The 18,860-nt window shown below is 39.1% G+C and overlaps 2 protein-coding genes across 8 annotated transcripts in view; one reads left to right on the forward strand and one right to left on the reverse strand.

The window, feature by feature from the left end:
- Positions 1–8,344, reverse strand: part of LOC132407000 (forkhead box protein C2-like) — a 31,400-nt gene extending 23,056 nt beyond the window's left edge. For 2 of the 4 annotated variants that reach the window (XR_009516341.1, XM_059993189.1), the window contains exons 1-2: positions 8,025–8,344; positions 4,422–6,031 (exon numbers count right to left, since the gene is read on the reverse strand). Coding sequence is in view for 3 of the 4 variants with exons in the window: in XM_059993189.1 (XP_059849172.1) it covers positions 4,422–5,744 (1,323 nt within the window). In the remaining variant the exon portion in view is untranslated. Of the gene's footprint in view, positions 1–1,237; positions 1,292–3,440; positions 6,032–8,024 lie in introns of those variants that run through there. The other 2 variants (XM_059993188.1, XM_059993187.1) reach the window with 2 other exon arrangements.
- Positions 304–18,860, forward strand: part of mthfsd (methenyltetrahydrofolate synthetase domain containing) — a 96,243-nt gene continuing 77,686 nt past the window's right edge. The window contains exon 1 of one of the 4 annotated variants that reach the window (XM_059993196.1): positions 304–1,075. In XM_059993196.1, coding sequence (XP_059849179.1) covers positions 973–1,075 — 103 coding nt within the window. In that variant the 5' untranslated portion in view covers positions 304–972. The remainder of the gene's footprint in view (positions 1,076–18,860) is intronic. The other 3 variants (XM_059993191.1, XM_059993190.1, XM_059993195.1) reach the window with 3 other exon arrangements.

Consider the following 18,860-nt stretch of genomic DNA (forward strand, 5'->3'; position numbering starts at 1 on the left):
GCCTATACTTAGCACAAACTTGTTCCGTCATGTTACCCCCTATACTGCTGACAATTACGCTAACTTTTTTTTAACCGACGGCTTGGCAACTGGAAGCACAGTATGAAAACCCTTCGTGACTTTGAATATCTCTATGACTTCTCCCTTTACTATCTCTGTTCTAAGGACAACTCCATTTTCGTCCTTTCTCCATGACAAATGTTCTTTCCTAAATTGGTGACGTCATAGTCCTGCACTGCGGTTTTTGCCCACCTTTTGAAACATCGGGTCCCTTTCCAGTGAAGGGACGGGGCTTGGGGGGAGGGGAGAAGGGGGCAGAATAGGTGGGGGAGGGCTGGAGGAAGATTGTACCAATTTTCCTTTTGGAGGACCAGCGGACTTTTGGAAGAAAGCGGTTAAGAAATTACTTTATTGCTCTAAATTATTTCTGTATTTGACAGATTAAATAAAGAGTAAACTATCAACAGAACGCTATCCATTTCCACTCATTTCAGGACATTATGATAATCAGCGCCCAAGTATTGACACTATAATTTGCAGATCAGTTTATGGCGTATTTGATTGACTTAGATGAAAAAAAAGGCTTAACTAAGTCTTAACATATCACAAAGGAAAATAAAACATTTATAAAAGTTTGATTTAGTCTTGAATCTAAAGTTGGTTTGTCATGAACCTCAAAAATACACGGTATGAATTGCATTACCATGTGTTTCCTCTCGTAAAAATAAGTATACAATCCAATGTATAAAATTACACTGACGCTCATATTCGGCTGTTATCTCGGTCATGAACTATGCCGGCCCTTGAAGGCAGGTGGCCATCTAATCAATGTTGCGTGAAGAACAGGAATCATGAGCTTGCAGAAAATGCAAGCGATTACAATGTTGAAGCGAGAATTGTTTGTCCCGTGCTAACACTGTGCCTGGGGAATAACGTCCAATCCTCGGCGCTCTTATTGCTGCACAACTTTTGATGTCATTAATGCAAACACGCTTGCACTGCCCGAGTGGACGTTTGTCAACCAATTTCTTTGAAAACGTTTGTAACCTCAGAAGGGGTAGTTGCCATATACCAGGTAAAGAACTTTGTATTGAAACGAAAATAAAATTGCAAAATATCCTTGTGCTAAGAGCAGATGCTTGTACAGTAGGCGCTCCTGTGTTAAATGTTATTACAGACCTTTTACTAATAGTTTACATATCAAACTTGGGGAAAAAAAAGCTAATTCCTGTATTCAGATCACATTTGACCATCAATCATTCTTAATGCAAGGTCGGATGTTGCTCATTTTCTGTAAACAAAAATGGGAATGAATTATTGATGTCCAGAAATAATGAAATATTACAATTAAATCCCGAAGAAGGTAGAGTCTGAACCGAACGCTCCATTTGTAATTGACTATACGGTATTAGGCTCCATACAATAGGACAGCGGTGAGTGGGATATACCTGAGAGGGCCACCTTTGAGATTGACTCTAGGTGATATTTGTAGACAGATCGTTTACTAATCCAGGTTCAATGCTTATTGTTAGTGGAGGCTGAAGTTACATTACCTAAAGACCTTTGGCATTTTAAGGCGTGTTGTATAGTACAAGTATCCACCTCTTCGTGATACAGAATTAAATGCAGTGCACTTTTAAGTCGATCGTTCTGTTAAGAATCGGTTATTTTAAACGTTGCCAAGTAGCTTACTCTGTTCGACGCAATTATGCTGGGTTCAGTGTAGTAGCGTGCGAAAATATGAAAAAAAATGCCAACACAAAATTAATCTCAGATTGTCGAAAAAAATGCAGGCAATTTCCATGCCTCGTTCTTGGCATCAAACTGCATGCGGAGTTGAGCATATATTATATATATATATATATATATATATATAAACACACACACATACATACATACATATATATATATATATATAGAGAGAGAGAGAGAGAGAGAGAGAGAGAGAGAGAGAGAGAGAGAGAGAGAGAGAGAGAGAGAGAAAGAGGAATCGTTTATTCCAAATTTGAACTGGACATTTTAGTTTATTTGAATCATGCAAATCAATGGGATCCCAGAGCGCCAAACAGACTTCCGTTTTGATTACCCCGCGCCAGATGTTTGAGCGTACTATTCGCAGCTGACTTTCAAGTATATTGTTAATGACAGGTGCAACTATCTACCGAGGCCATCAGTTGGTCCTGGATACTGTGCATGAGGAGATAGAACGGTCCGATTTAAAGCAGCGCCCGTATGTTTGCTGAGGAACGAGTTCATACATTCATTCTTACATAACTTTTGGTCAATTATACCTCCGGCTTACTTCACGCAGTTTCCAATAACTTTCATCAGGTCTAAACTTGCCAAAGTTAGCTTACAATGGAGCCTGCCGAATGAAAATTTGGCCACGGGCCTTCTTAGGGTTTTTGTATGACAGCTAATCCGCGCACTGCAGACCAATGGTTTGTTTTATTAAATCGAGAGCTATTTTAGCAAACTACAATTTGTGGGATTAATAGTAAATTTCAAAGTAGCAAACAAAATTTTCTAGATGTCTAACCTCAAACCAACAGTTTCCCCATGCAAACTTATTTTGGTCTCAGGGTAAGATTGTCCGATTTTTGGAGGCCCAGTGACTAAACTTTTTTATGAGATAAAATGCACCATCCAGATTTCAGCTTTCAAGTGAGCTCCTGATAAACATAATCACCTTTTCCCTATAAATTAAATCGACTTTTTTTAGTCTATGCAAGTCCGGATCTTTTTATCGACAACGACAGCGGTTTTGTAGGGGTAACGAAATATACACGAATTTGACTGAAGAAATGAACATGAAATATGAAATATATGATAATCTGGTTGCCCGCGGATGGATTTTTGACGTTTTTAATATTTTTGTTCAATGCCTTGCAAAAGATACAATAAATATAACTTGATTGAAAATAATTCCGCAGATCAAATGTTCGTAATTGGTTAAATGTATAAGAAAATGCCCGCACTGTACAATACCCTACTAGGCTTATAACTGAAGTTGAATTTTATCAAAACAAACAAACGCCTTGAATTCAAATTTCAAAATACAATCAAGAGGGCAAGAAGCTGTCATTTAAACTGAGGATGAGAGCCAAAATAACCTCAGCTCCTTGTTTGTTTAGACTTGTTGGTCCTCAGTTGCGCCTTTTGAATTTTCAGTAAATTATAATTATGTATATTTAGTGTTCTGTATCTAAAGGAAGTTATTTGTCAATTTTAAAGCTTAACAGTTCTCAATATAGGGATGATTTTCCGTAGGTAATAACTTTGTCTTAAACTCACGCAGTTCATTCCTACGGGAGGCTAGTCCGCCAACAATCAGAGTTAGTGTTGATAAAAAATTGCAGAGAAATTGAGAACGCTGTGTTTTTACCAATAGCAAAACAGCATGCAATAGGTCAAAAAATGTCCACCACGCCACTCTAACATAAGGCAAAAAAAACAATGCTGATTTATTGTGGGTTTTTTTTCAGATAAATACAGCAATTAGATCAACTGAACTCGGAAAAGGAAGTGTTCTTAAAAGCAACCACCACTACAATCCTCTCTCTAAAGGAGTGCTCACGGCGTCAGGGCCTGGGTCACCAATACAGAACAATCACTTCTTTCTTTAAAAAAAAGAGAACTTTTCGAGGTTTAGAAAAATACTATGCATCCAATAAATTAGTTCTTTGGTTTGAAACGGAGCAAATATATCGTTGATAATAACGTAATAAAAATTACACTGTACAAAGCACACGGCTATAAAACTGAGGTTGAGTAACAGTTACGCTTTGGCACTTTACAAAGGCTGGGGACATTAATAAATCGACATCCAGTGAACGGAACTAAAATATATTAAATGGCTCTGTAACGTAGCCTCCATAGAAAATCGTACAATTTACATCAAATATAAACTTGAGTCAACACCAGACAAAACGTCAGGAGAGAGAAAAAAAACTTTTTAAGCATTTGAAAATGGAACGTGATGTTATTAAACATATACTGCACAAACAGAACAGAAAATGTATCACTAGAATATTGGTCCATTAAACAGTTTAAACCCTACACTTCGCACTTGCCATTTTGCTAACCTTTAATTATTCAAGTAGGCTTCACTTATTTAAAGATTTTTTTAAAGCAACGACTGTCTTTAGAGGTCTCAAAATCCTCATTCACACTAACTACAAATTGACAACATCTTTGGCCACTTGCACCGCTGTTTGTAAAGTCTCAGTCAATACTTTATACGCAGCTTTAAGTTGAGAATGCTGCTTTGTTTTCATTTCCCTACATATATATTTTTTAAAAAGATAGTTAGGTTGGTTTCTAAATCAATACTTATTGCAGTCGTAGGCGTATGGACCTGAATGACGGTATACTGACGGTGTTGATCGATAAGGAATTTGACAGCTCGTGTTCCCGCTCACCTGATGGTCACTGAGGGCTGAGCTCTCAATGCCGAGTCGGTGGGAGTTGAACATCTCCCGCACATTAGGGAATGTCTGTTGCTGGCCGCCGAACGTGTGGCCGGGGAGGTGATTGAGATCAGCTCCGTGGTTCATGTACCAGGAAGCGGCTTGCCCTGCGCCCCCGGCTTGCTGATGGTGGCTGGAGGTTAAGACTCCTTCCTGCGCCGTGCTGAGATTCATGGCGTTCAGCGAGGTACTGGTGCTCACGGAATGATCTGATATGGCATCATCCAGGCTGGTGGGCACCAACATATGATTGTTCCTGTCCCCCGCGTACAGACTCATGGTTCTCATACTGCAATGGTAACTTCCACTCGAGTCTATATTTTGACTGCACGTTTGGCTGTAGATAGATTGTGGCGTTTGAGCGTAATTTACCGGCAACGTGGAAACCATGCCAGTTCTGCTGGTGGGCACAGCTACTGGGTTAAGTTCTCCTTGAGGAGATGTCCTTAATGTCATAATATTTTCCACACTGAAGCCGGATAGGCTGTTGTTTGGGGGGTTGTGGTCAGGGATGGAACTTTCTGTGGAAACAGACGGCGTTGAGGCAACACTTCTGGGACTGTCTTGCATCATACTGTTGTTGTCCGGGCTCTCTAAACTCTCGACTTTGGTGATGACAGGCATGCCGGGGGATACGGCTTCTTTTTTAACCACTACTTTTTTTTCCATATTGTCCTTAGAGGTGTCCGTCTGTGAAACGGGGGTTGGAATGCCTTTCTGGTCTTTCTGCTGGCGGTCTCGTTCTTCCTTATCCTTGATCGCGTCTTTTTTCTTAAATCTCCTCCTTCTCCGCAAAAAGCTGCCGTTCTCAAACATGTTGTAAGAATCTGGATCCAGCGTCCAGTAGCTCCCTTTACCGGGTTTTTTATCATCCCGTGGCACTTTAACAAAACACTCGTTCAGAGATAAGTTGTGGCGGATGCTATTCTGCCAGCCCTGTTTATTTTCACGGTAAAATGGAAAGCGATCCATGATAAACTGATAGATCCCATTGAGAGTAATTTTCTTATCTGGCGCGTTCTGGATTGCCATGGTTATCAGGGCGATGTAGCTGTAAGGAGGCTTTACCAGGTCTTTGGGAGCCGGCTGTTGGTGGTGATGGTAGGGTCCGTAAGTTCTCGCCATACCTGAAGAATACTGATCGTGTCCCGTGTACACGCTCATCGGGGTGGGCATGCTGCCATAACTGCCGGCGGCTCGATAATAATTTTGGTCGTTCAGATAAGGCACCACTCCTAGAGCATTAGGGTCTGACACTGGGTAACGCGCCTGCATCGTCGATGTTAAACGGGTTCGACACAAATTTCTGCTTGCAACTAGATTTTAGTAATAATCTTTATTGGTTGAAGGCGTGGATCCAATTTTAGTCCTTGATTAAGAGCGCGCCCGTAGATAGTCCTAAAGGTTTGGGGAAGTTTCAAAAACTTTCAAGCGAGCGAGGCTTTTACGGCAGGCAGACTCCGCCCATTCTGGAAACTTTAAACCAATCAAAATAGGAGTTGGGGAGAGTTACTACAAGTCCATGCACGTAGGTGGCGTAATTTAAATCGAAACAGGTTTCACTGAAATAAAAAAGAACAAAGTTAAACATTGTAAATAGTTTATGTATTAGTCTGGAATAGAATTTTTCGCACATGCATTTGAATCTTAATCGGAAAGTAATCAGTGACAAAGATTTTGGATTAAATGTAATTTAATGTATTGTCTTTCCACTCGTACCTGGCACATGGCATTGACTATTTCCAACGAAATCACACAGGTTGCACTCCGCAAGAATATAGCCAGCTGCGATTTTATTTAACTTTGTATATATATGTGTGTGTAATGTTATGTTCCCTAACCCTAAAACCATGTATCAACTAGGCCTTTGGCCAGTGGATTCTGTAAAGAGTTTACATCGTTCTCATTATTATTATTCGAAATTAATTCCGATTTGGTTAATTAATAAAGGCCGCGATCCGACAAGGTGCAGATTCTGGGATCCCTCCTCAAGCTGCGAACTCAAAGCTTTGCCAGGGTTTACCTTTTATTGTAAGGTTATGTTACTTATTCCGAGGACGTTCGAACCAAATGTGCAAAAACATGTACAAAATGATGAGAAAGGAAACTCTGAGTGATCTACCTTTCTTTACACAGTAAACTTGTCTTGAACAATTCGTAGCAACACACTGGAAGAAGCTCGCGGTGTGACTTTGTCACCAAACGGGTAAACAAAGGAATGCGCGAAAAGCTGATCTAATTACAAAGGCGTGATCTCTATATTTTGATAACTTTTATATTTAAATCAGGAACACGAGCACATATTTACTCAAGCATGATATTGCATTTTAAAATGGAACAGATACGGTTTCATTTTAACTGTCAATTCCAACGTAATTGTTAATCAAGACAACAGGATAAATCAGAACGCCAGTCCAAAATCTTCATTGCATTGAAATCTACACACTGTTATTAAGACAAAGTACGTGTTTCCCGCTGGTCCATAAGCATACTGTGCGCACTCTATGAAATATTAAGCATTGCTACATTAAGCGTTCAAATTTAAAGGGTAATTATAAACGCCAGTGGTCATTAACACCGCAGTGCGAGAACGGAGTCACTTTCATGTGTCCGCCGCTAAGCATTTTTATTTGCCATTTCATTATATGATCTAACAGATTTAGCTTGCACAAATCAGAGTTTCCAACCGGGTAGTAATCAGACAGATAATTGACAAACATCCTATGGTCCCCATCACGTCTGGCGGAGTCTGATAACAGATTATTTTATATACTGTCCTGTTATTTTTATTGCTTTCATCTACAGATAGCTTTTTCCCCAAACACGCAACGTTGAAATTATTTTAAACATTATTTTCCGTTAACTTTCTCCTTAGTAAATTTCATACCAAAAAAACCCTACAACAAGTAAACCAGAAACAAGTGAAAGTCGAATACAAGCAGCCTGGAAGCATACTGGTTTAATTCAGCAGGGAAAAATAATTGTGACAATTAAAGTTTAATTAACAATTAGAATAAAATAATTATGTGCGAGAGTGATTAGTGGCTGGTGAGGTTAAGAAATTGTTCGAATGCTCGAGGAAATGCCGGAATTTGGCTCAATGATACTCCTTTGTAAGGAAAGGATCTCACTTTTATTTGCTAGTGTCATTGTCATAAGTGTCATTGTAGTCTTACAGCTTTGTGATAAAAATTTTCGGTAAGAAACTGAGGAACCGGAGAAAAGACTAACCGAAAGAAAACAAAAGTTTGCCTAAAATAAATTGAACGATGAGAAAGAAATGTATTTGCCTTTAGTCATTACTAAAGGAGAGAAATAAAGTTACTAAAACACGTAGATTGTTGTCAAAGGCATGCTGTAAACGTCTGCATTGATATAGTCCTGGGAATCATTTTACCAAAGATACCATGAATATCGACCTATGTAACTGAGACGATGAAGGATACCAATGGACACATTATTTTGCTTGAGTGCTGAGGTTATATTTCGGTGACCGCCTGCATGGAATATACTTAACAATTTATCTGAACAAGGCTTCAACGGTGAATCGCTTACCTCACTCCTAGACGGGACTCCCTCTTTAATTTTTGTTTTGATCTGTCATTGCAGTCTGAATAGAACTAACACCTTGAAATCCATCAACAAGTATTATGTCTCCGCGTTTTATTGTGGCTGTGCTGCTTTTAATGTCAATACCAACTGAGAGATGCATGGTTCGGTGGCAGTAAACAGCAATGTGTTGCAAAAGTCTTCGGTAGCAGTGAGCTACGTGTAGATAAGGTCAGATTTTCCCTTGAATGGGACCCTGGCTGTTCTATTGTGTCTAGACTCTTTGCCAAGCCAATAATAGCTGAAATTATCCTCCTTAATAGAGGAATGCTACTGAATATTCACAGGAGCAGTAACTTCCCCAATGCAGATATAATCTTTAAATCGTTTTCTACACGAATTAACGTACCTACAAAAGTGAAGATTCCATTGGCAGAATTTAATGCTCTGCTCAAGGATTCCGCATTTTCAAAGGATAGAATTTCTTATTAGAAATTGCATATATTGTGAAACAATATTCGTGACTGAAACTTCGATAAATTGTCAATGACGTCGAGAATCACTGGGATTGTTTTTGGGCGATTATATTGATTTCTACTGAGGCGTTATCTCTTGAGTTTTGCACTGAACTAAGTCGACAATCTAACTCGGTGCAAGTCAATGCTTTATCCGTCGCCGGTCCAGACAGCAAGAAAGGTTTAACGAGAACGCAAACTGGTTATGCCTATTTGTTTGTAGTGGTCCTTTCATTCTCTATTTATTGCTGCCCTCTAGTGATGATATTTGTTGATGCAAGTTCTCCAATGTTCATATTCAGAAGAATATTTCCATACATACTGTATATATACCTTTATCTGAATTGATTAGCATAAATAGAACAATTTATTTGCTACTTTGTAATTATTTTTCGTTGGCTATAGTAATTTAAACTTGTTAGCTTAATTTTATTTTAATTCGTATATAATGTAGACGGCTTGAATTAACATTACTAACACTTAGCTGCATGCAACCTTTAAAATCTGAAATTGAGCGGAAAAATAATTGCCCAACTAAGTTTACTTTAAATATCAGTAATATAAAGCAATGCATTCATGTGAGGGTACTGTGGGATGAAAGATAAATCGATAGGAAATTTGCACCGATAGTTCACAGTTTAATCTGTTTCAATTTACCATTATAGTTCTGGAAGTGGAAAGGAGGCTAAGAATATCATTTAGAACTTTAGAATGGAAAGGCAGCGGAGGCGATTAACCGGCTTCGTTCGGGTGGAATTGACAATTCCGACTTCTGTGCAAGATCAGTATCGATAGACGGAAAAGTCGAAAAGAACTCAAACATAGACAGACACCTTCGATCCGCCTGGGATTTGGCTCCAAACATAGTTGTTAAAAAGCTAACAATATACATTAGAAATCGAGTCTTAAAGCAAAAACGACACCCATTAAAAAATTAACGGATTCATTAAACATCACCCAAAATATGCAAACGTACTTCGTTATTTCATTCATTACCATAACCACAAGGAGTATTCAGTTGTGTACTTTGCATAATTGCGTTTTCTTTCGAACGCTTGAGCATTTGTTCTACATTTTAAAGGCGTTTTTTGGACATTTCGCACTCTAATTGCTTAAAAATCGAGGCGACGTGCAAACGAGATGGCTGGTATTCCAGAGTATTTAGGTGAAGTGAAGACAACAAGGACCTGTGTTCAGCTCATCGCTGTCGGATTTCTTGACATATTCGTCTAATTGTTTCAGTACCAAAGTGTGTTTTTTAAATTTGAATATTTATTTAAAAAATAATGCTTCTACCGAACAGATAGAAGCAATTAACTAGCAGGGCTGACTACTCCTCTTCTGAGGTCACGAAATGTGTGCATGCAAACATATATAGTGTAGTTAAAATAATGTGATGGTTTTTCCAAGGGGAAAAAAAACGACTCCACGGACGAAGTGTTACTTGTCCCATCGCTTTAAAATCACCCGCCGATGATCAAAATTGAACAAACGTTGAAGTAAAAAAGTTTTCTGAAGTATCAGGTGTTGCATCCCTGAACCCGAGTGAGTTGTGGGTTGGGGATGGGGGATGATAAAAAACAGAACGCGATTTTCCTCCAACTAACCTTAAGTTGTTCAGTATCGAATGGATCGCAAATACACGAAGCAGCAGTTTAAATCAAAGATCTTTTAGGTCAATTACGTTCACTTTATATTCATGCAATCAATATATGTGAGCTATCTTAAGTATTTATATTTAGTGTGTTTCATACTATTGTGTTCTTTATCTTCTCACTTTTTTTTCTTGTGCTGCGTCAGAAGCATAATAACAATTATTTCGTTCTCCTTTATACTTGTGCACTGGAAATGACATTAAACAATCTTGAATTGTGTGAAACATCAATGATAATGGGGAGGAGACATAGAAATGGCACTGCAAAAGGACAGTTCAGCAAATCATTGATTCGATCCCTCATTTCATCGCAGACCTAAGTCAAACAGAATGAGTAAAATCTAAATTCTGCTTGTGTGCACTAGCTTGTCGTTGACCAAGTTTTAATCTTAAACGGGTTAACGGACAGTTTGCTTCTTTAGTTATTGGAGTCAACATTTTTCTCATTTCACCCTTGTGTTTATTATGAAGAGCTGCTTCCATGAGACTTGCAAGCATTTTCATATTTCCTAATGAACTTGTCCACAGTCTTTTTTTTGCTGAAGAGAGACCCCACTTCTCATCAAAAGGAAATGGAGCGTTAATCTTCAGATTGCAGAATAATCATCTCTAATTGCAGATTCCATTGTAAAGAAAATTTATGACTGCGCAGCAGGAAGGAGGGAAAAGATTTACTGCAGTAAGGTGAAAAGGATTTTTGAAATAGCCCAATCATTAAAACGAAGAGGATGGAAACACTGATTAAGAGATAGCGATTTTCAAGTACACAGAGGGCAAGAATAGCTCAGCCGGAAACTGCCTACTTCTCAGAGTATTCTTTTGCCTCCAGCCATGCAGTCAAAACTTTATATATTTCCCTTTCCACTGACTTGCAAGGGAGTGTGGATGGGGGTAGGGTGTTGATGCTCAATTTTGAAAGGAAAACTAGATCATCTTGTGACACACCAACAGACAGCAAACCTGAAGTTTGCCATTAACTTATGGGATACTCAGAAAGATATGAATGATGTTCAGTAATTCCAGAGTTATTTTTACATGGCATGTATTCAAAACCTTTTTGAATTTTTTTTCTCTGTTAGTTGGGATTCAGGCAAGACAAGTTAACAATGTAACTTCTGTTTCTCTTGTTCAGCTACATTCCTGGAAATAGTAATATTTGTTGAACCCTTAAATTTAAACACATTACACTATACAACAGCAATTATACCCCAAACAGCAATTCATTGATTGTAAGGTGCTTTAGAACAAGGATACGATGAAATGTTAAATAAGCACAGGCTTATTACAAATTCAATTCCAAGTTGATTCAAAGACAAACAGGCTTCAAACTGCCAGGAAATGTAGAGTTAGCTTGACCCAAAAGCAGAGCAGAGGAAATACTTCAGCAGTAAACAACATTTTACTAATAAAGTGCAAATAACAAGCCACAAGGGGCCTCAAAACAAAAGAGAATAGATACCTAAGGCTTTAAGGTAACAAGGCAACTGAAGGCTAGTGGCCTCTGGTTGAGCCTGGCTGATTTAATGGGTGAACAAAGGATTGTGGCTGAGAACAGGGTTTAAGTAGGCTGCAGGTGACTCCTGTTAGCTAGCTGGAGTCTGGGAGGTGCCTGCTTGTGCAGCAAGCCTTCAATCTGAGAAGCATTCGTGCCAAAAGGGTCATAAAGTCATTGGGTACTCCAGCAGAAAAGGGCCCATCTAGTCCATAGAGCCCAATTAATCTAGCTCATCCCATCAACCTGCACCTGGACCATGGCCTTCATACCCCTCCCTTGCATGTATCTATCCACATTTCTCTTCAATGTTGAAATCGAACCGGACTCTATCACTTCCTCTGGCAGCTCGCTCCACCCTCTCAGCACCTTCTGAGAGAAGTGATACCCCCTCATTTCCCTCTTAAATATTTCACCTTTCACCCTTAACTCATAAACCTCTACCTCTAGTCTCATCCAACCTCAGTGCCTGCATGCATCTACCCTATCTATAGCCCCCATACTTCTGCATACTTCTATCAATCTTCTAAACTCTAGGGAATATTGTTCCAACTATTCAACCATTCCTGATTACCCAGGTCCTCAAGTCCTGGCAACATCCTTGCAATTTTTTCCGTACTCTTTCAACCTTATTCATAATTTTCCTGTAGGTGGGTGAGCAAAACTTTACCTATGAGTATTACTTATGATCTTATATATTTAATAAAAAGCAGGGGCAGAAGTAGGCCAGTTGGCCCTTTGAATCTGCTCAGCTATTCAACAAAATTATGGCTGATCTAATCTTAGTCTCCACACCACTTGCCTCCTTTCTTGCCATATCCCATGGCTTCATTGTACCTCTGATATATTATAACCATATAACAATTACAGCACAGAAACAGGCCATCTCGACCCTTCTAGTCCGTGCCAAACATTTACTCTCACCTAGTCCCACTGACCTGCACTCAGCCCATAACCCTCCATTCCTTTCCTGTCCATATACCTATCCAATTTTTTTTATTATGTGTCCTATTGGCTTTATTGGAGTAAATATTATTTGCTTCTGTATTAGAGTCGGGCATTCACATAGACACCTCAATCCTTTTCTGAATTAATTATTGTGGAATTATGAAAGTAACACAATAATTGATTAAAAAAACAAAGGTCAGAAATTGATGTGAAAGTAATTTCAATTGATTTATTGGTTCAACAATCCTTTATCAAAAGGAAAAAAGAATTCCTAGAGCACATTTCAGGATTCCAGGATATCCCAAAGCAGTTTCAAAGTTTAAAATAAACCTATTATCTTCTTCTTCTTCAGTTGTCCATCAAAATCCGATGATGACGTCCACTCATTTAACGATGAGATCTTTGATGACTATACAGTCCTATCCTGGACCCACAAGTTCTATTGCAGGTGGCACATGTATATGTGGTAGTGGTGGTAGTGATGGCAACCATGGCTGCATTTCTCCTGGCTCTCTTCTGCTGTCTTCTGGTTGTTCTTTCCATCTCCAGAATACGAACCCCGTACCTACACAGCTGTTGCCAAGTGTCACGGTCAGCAGCAACATCCTCTAGGTCCTCAGGTCTGATCTTGAACTTCCTTAAAGTATTCTGTTATCGAACTATGTATATGTCACCGTATACTGCTGTGAGATTCATTTTCTTGTACAACTTCACAGTAGAACAAGGAAATACAATAGAATGAATCAATGAAAAACTAAACAGAAGTCATCCACACTGGTTCAGGAGCCTACTAGCCAAAGGGTAATAACTGTTCCTGGACCTGGTGGTGTGAAACCTAAGGCTTTTGTACCACCTTATTGATGTACAACCTATTAATCTATCAAATATTTCTGATCGCACAGGAAACTGCAGATGGTGGAACTTGGACTAACAAAGTGCTACGGAAGCTCAGCACATCAGGCAGCGTCCATGGGGGGAGAAATGGACAGTTAATATTTTGGGTTGAGACTCTTCATCTGGGTATATTATTCAAATATTTCTGAAGTTTTGTCAGTGTTGTAATTTAGGTATGTCTGCAACCAACTTGTGCAGATTAATTTAGAAATATAGAAACCCTACAGAACCATACAGGCCCTTCAGCCCACAAAGCTGTGCCAAACATGTCCTTCCTTTAGAAATTTGTTGGATATGGCAAATCCAGTTTCTATAGTAAAACAGAGTCTCAACTAGACCCTGGAGAAAAATAAAACATATCATATTGTTAAGACACCACAACTTAAGTCTTGAACCATATCATAACATGAGGAACAAAAAGGAACAGATGCAAATTATCAAAGGAACAATTCATGATGCTTTAGTGATCAAATATTATACAAAGTATCTCATAATTCTAAGAACCGAGAAATCAAATCAGTGTTGCTGTCACAGGTACCAATACACTATATAGCATATGTTAACAGGAAAAAAGCTTGCACTTTGTAGCAGGCTTTGTATTTTTCTATGTTACTTCAAACCTTCAAGACCTTGGAGGAGGCTTGTATGTATCAATGACCTGGAGAGCTATGTTGGCTGGAGTCGTGGTCTTATGCTTTGGCTCTTGGTAGGGTCACCCATGCCAAACAGGTGGAAAAGTAGAGGGCAGACTAAGAGTGGTCCACCAGTCCTCCTGGCTTGGGGGTTCATCTCAGGGAAAACAACCCCGACTTCTAAAAGTATTGTTCCAGAAGCAGCATTATATGTGGACAGACAGAGATGGAGGACCTTCACTGCAGCCCAAAACACCAGGATGTGACAGGCAACTAATTAATTAAAATGATGCCTCAAAACAGTTTAGAATAATTAACCATTTCTGAGGAATAGAACCTACTAAAATGTGAGAAGTAAAGTGGCCTTGTTGTGCATAACAAATGTACAGAAACAACAATATCAAAATGACCAACTAAATAGATTTCCTTAATGATCTGGCTATATAACAGAGTATTATTGTCCTAGGCATATGCAGTATCTATTTTTGCAAAAAATATAGCAAATCCTTAACATTAGCTTAATTTCAAGAATCCAACATCATCCCTGATATTACTATTCAATGATAATTAATGTAAAATAAACACTATTTGTAAAATAAAATGTTATTTATAATCCAATTCCCAACTCCTAAAGTTGGTCAATGTGACATTAACATCATAAAACTAATTATAAAACTGGACAACAAAATCTAATATATTTTCACAATGTCTCTTACCAAAGGACTATGCAGAATTTATGGGCAAGGAAATAAAATCTTGGATTGAATTTATGTGTTTGACTTGTTGAGTTCCTATTACTACAGATGATGCAGGAAATGGCTAGTAAGGGAACAATTACATACATATGCCTTAAGTGACTTTGTGTAAAACACATTGAATCTTATTGCCTGAAAAATCAAACTCCAGCTTCTGTCCCTTGATTTTCAGTAAGTTAAGTACAACTTAGGGAGGGGGAATATATGGACTTGGGTGCAGCTGATCAATGATTTTGCTTAGTTTTGCCATTGTGTAAGGCAACTAGAGACAGTTTGGGTTACATTCACTTAAACAGCAGCTTTCCCCTCCTCACGCCTCAAACCGATAGAAGTGTTTCCAGGTTCTTCGCAGCCTGATTCCAAGATTTCCATTTGTTGGTTTCCACTCAGTGGTGTAAGCAATTTCAATGGAAAATAGTGCAGCTGTCAGCAAAGAGCATGGAATATTTACATTTTCCTTTTGTCATGGTTTCCAATTATTACACAGAAGTTATTTTTTACCAATCATTTATTATCTTGAGCATCGTTGTTAATGATTATGATTGTTTCAAAATATCTCTAAACTTCAATAAACAAAGGAATAGGAACAGCTGATTCCATTCAGTCTGGTCTGATCTGATATTGAACATACTCCACTTCCTTGCTATCAGACTGCGTTTATATGCTTGACAAACTCTTGTTATAGTATGTGCAATGACCAGAGGTTGCACAAACTCGGGTTGTTTTCTCTCTAATGGCGGAGGCTGAGGGGAGATCTGAAAGAGGTTTATAAGATTATGAGAGGCAGACAGACAGGTTAGAAAAGCAGCATCGTTTTCCCAAAGTTGAGGGGTTTAATAACAGGGGGGGAAGCATTTAAGGTGAAACTGAGGGGCAAGATTTTTACAGAGGGTACGGTGGGTGCTTGGAATATGCTGCCTGGGGTGGTGATAGAGGCAGATACATTAGGGACTTTTAAGAGATGTTTAGATAGGCACACGAATGTGAGAAAAGTGGAAAGATATGGACAAGTGTAGGTAAAAGAGATTTGTTTAGTTGGCCATTTGATTACTAATTTAATTAGTTCAGCACAACATTGTGGGCTGAAGGGCCTATTCCTGTGCAGTACTGTTCTGTCTTTTGTTCTACTTCTATTGTATACATTAGACTTCCGAAATGCTGCAGCAATACGGCAGTCGTTCACAAGTAATAACAAAATGAATGGATCCTTCCATCAGAAAGAGATGGTGTTAATTTCAAGGAATATGGGACAGATTCAGTAGCAATTAAATATGCTATTGGTCCAGCTGCAGAGAGCAGCACAGCAGCTTAGCTAGTGAAGCTGCTTCTTCAGAGTTACAGTGACATAGATTCAATACTGATCACTAGAACTAAGATCGGTATATTATTATTTAAAATTGTGCATTAACCTTAGAGAGAGATAGATACAGTAGTTAGTCAGTGTCATTTGGAAATGTAAAATACAAAGAGGGAAAAGTGTTTAAACTGAGAAGGGGAAGGACCATAAAACCTAGTAGCAAAGTTAGGCTATTTGGCCCATCAAGTCTGCTTCACTATTCCACCATGGCTTATTATCATCCCGCTCAACCCCACTCTCCTGTCTTCTCCTCTTAACCTTTTACTAATCAAGAACCTATCGTCCTCTGCGTTATATATACCCAATAACTCAGCCTCCACAGCCATTGGTGCCAGTAAATTCCACGGATTCTCTACCCTTTGGTTAAAGAAATTTCTCCTCATTTCTGATCTAAAGGGGCGGCCTATTCTGAGGCTGTGGCCTCTGCTCCTAGACTCCCCCACTGTAGGAAATATCCTCTCTGAGCTCACTCCATCTAGGCTTTCCAATGTTTGATAGGTTTCAGTGAGATGCCCCTCATTCTTATAAACTTTAGTGAGTACAAAGCCATCAAACACTCCTCATACATTAACTTTTTTGTTCCTTGGATCATTCTCACGAACCTCCTCTGGACCCTCCCCAATGCTAGCATTTCCATTTTTCAATAAGGGCCAAAAACTGCACTCAATACTCCAAGTGCTCTCTCTTCAATGCCTTATAAAAGGATATTCATAGGAAAGCTTAGAGGAGATTTAAGATGCAAGTTGCGGGTGCCTCGAAAGTGTTTCTGTGGGCAGTGAAAGAAGAATGCGTAACAGCAACATTTAAGAGGTTTTTAGTTTGATACCTGAATAGGCAGGGAATCAAGGGAATTGATTAAGTTAAACTGCCATCTTGGTTGTGCAGACAAGCTGGGCCAAGGAGACTATTCCATGGTGTACGTTCTGTGTAGAGTTTGCAGATTCTCCCTGTGACTGTCTAGTCTTCTTCTCCTACATTGCAAAAAGTTGGAGGTTGGTATGTTAGTTGGCCAATGTAAACTGCCCTAAGTGTGTAAATGGGTGGTAAATTCTGGAGCGAGGAGTAAAGTTGAGAGTAATGTGATGACATGGTGACTTTCAGTTTCATAGCAACTCCTGTGTCACTATGCCCTGATCAAATTCTGCACTGCAAGTGTTTCCCAGATCAATGTAGTGAAAAGCTAGGCAGAGGCGTGCATTGTATACAATGGCTGCAATCAGTGATGGAACAGGTAATGCTAAAGTCTATTTGAAGCTCAGCAGATTCTATGTACAACGCACTGATATCAGTATAGTGAGCCTTCCACTGACACCTCCCGGTAACTTTTGTTGTGTCTGTTCAACAGAGGTTGAAGGCTGCACCCTAAAACTCTAGTTTATGTTGATGAAGGAAAAAATGTGTGATTTCTGACTTCTAAGCTGAATTATGCAGAGTTTCTTGCTAATATCCTAATGGGGAGAATTTTACCTGAAAATGCTTTCATGTTAATTTCACCTTAAGTGCATTAAAAATATCCATTGGCTAGAGTTCGTTTGCCACATTAGACAGGAGTTCAAATTTATGCACGTTCTATGCATAACTCCAGCCCAGCATTAAACAACTTCGCTAAATCTCAAAATAATCTCTGTTAAAATACTTACAAAACCTAAAAGCCATTTTTTTTAAAGAGATCAGCAGTAAGTGAATGATTGCATTATACCTCCCTAAATTTAAAAGCTGGGAGTGAGGCTTCACGAAGGCATCAAAGGATATATGCTGTGGAGGTCTGTTTTCACTGGTCTTTGTTATTAGACTTGGGTCAGAATGCACCAGAGCAGGAATTTACTAATTGCACATTGAAAGCAGCAGATACTGGTCTCAGATCATTAGCTACAGTATAATTGCATCAAAGTTTCTTCATTTTTGGCAACTACTTCAGTCAGAAGATAAGGATCTGAAGTGGTTCAGAAATCACATTCAAATCCTTGTGGTGAGTAGTATACTTCATTGGACAGACACTTTTACTGGGTCTTCAAAATAAACCATTTTTATAGGAATAGCCACAAAGGACGGATTCATGGTATCAGACATCAGTTTTCATGCTTTTGCATCATTTATAGGAAATTATGACCAATAACATCCTAACTCAAACCTTGAAGGATTAGATATTCAAATTTATGATACAGGATGGTGGGGGGAGGTATTCAACCCCTTAATTCAATGCCCACTGAAGCCTAAAAATTCTTTCCCACAGCTCAGCACTAATCCATAGCCTTGGAGTTTACAGATCTTCGAGGGTTCACTCAGGAACTTTTGAAATGGTTTAGGGTTTCTGTCTCCATATTCTATTAGGTAGAGAGGTACTGTACCTTAAGGTTACCATAGCCAAGGGAGCTAGTGGGGATAAGCTCAACTACCTGTTAAATGCTCCAAATGGCGTCCATCTCAAATAGCCTCTGACAACCATGTCTGTCTCCTGGCTTAACGTCTAGACCTGGCAGAACCATTTCTAATGACAGGAGAAGGGGCAAAGGTAGGCTACAAACACCTTAAAATCTGTCACTTTGGCCAGATGGGGTTCGGCAGCCGTGGTTGGCAAGGCATCTAGGAGAAGGA

This window comes from Hypanus sabinus, chromosome 17, assembly GCF_030144855.1.
Source record: "Hypanus sabinus isolate sHypSab1 chromosome 17, sHypSab1.hap1, whole genome shotgun sequence".
Taxonomy (NCBI): Eukaryota; Metazoa; Chordata; class Chondrichthyes; order Myliobatiformes; family Dasyatidae; genus Hypanus; species Hypanus sabinus.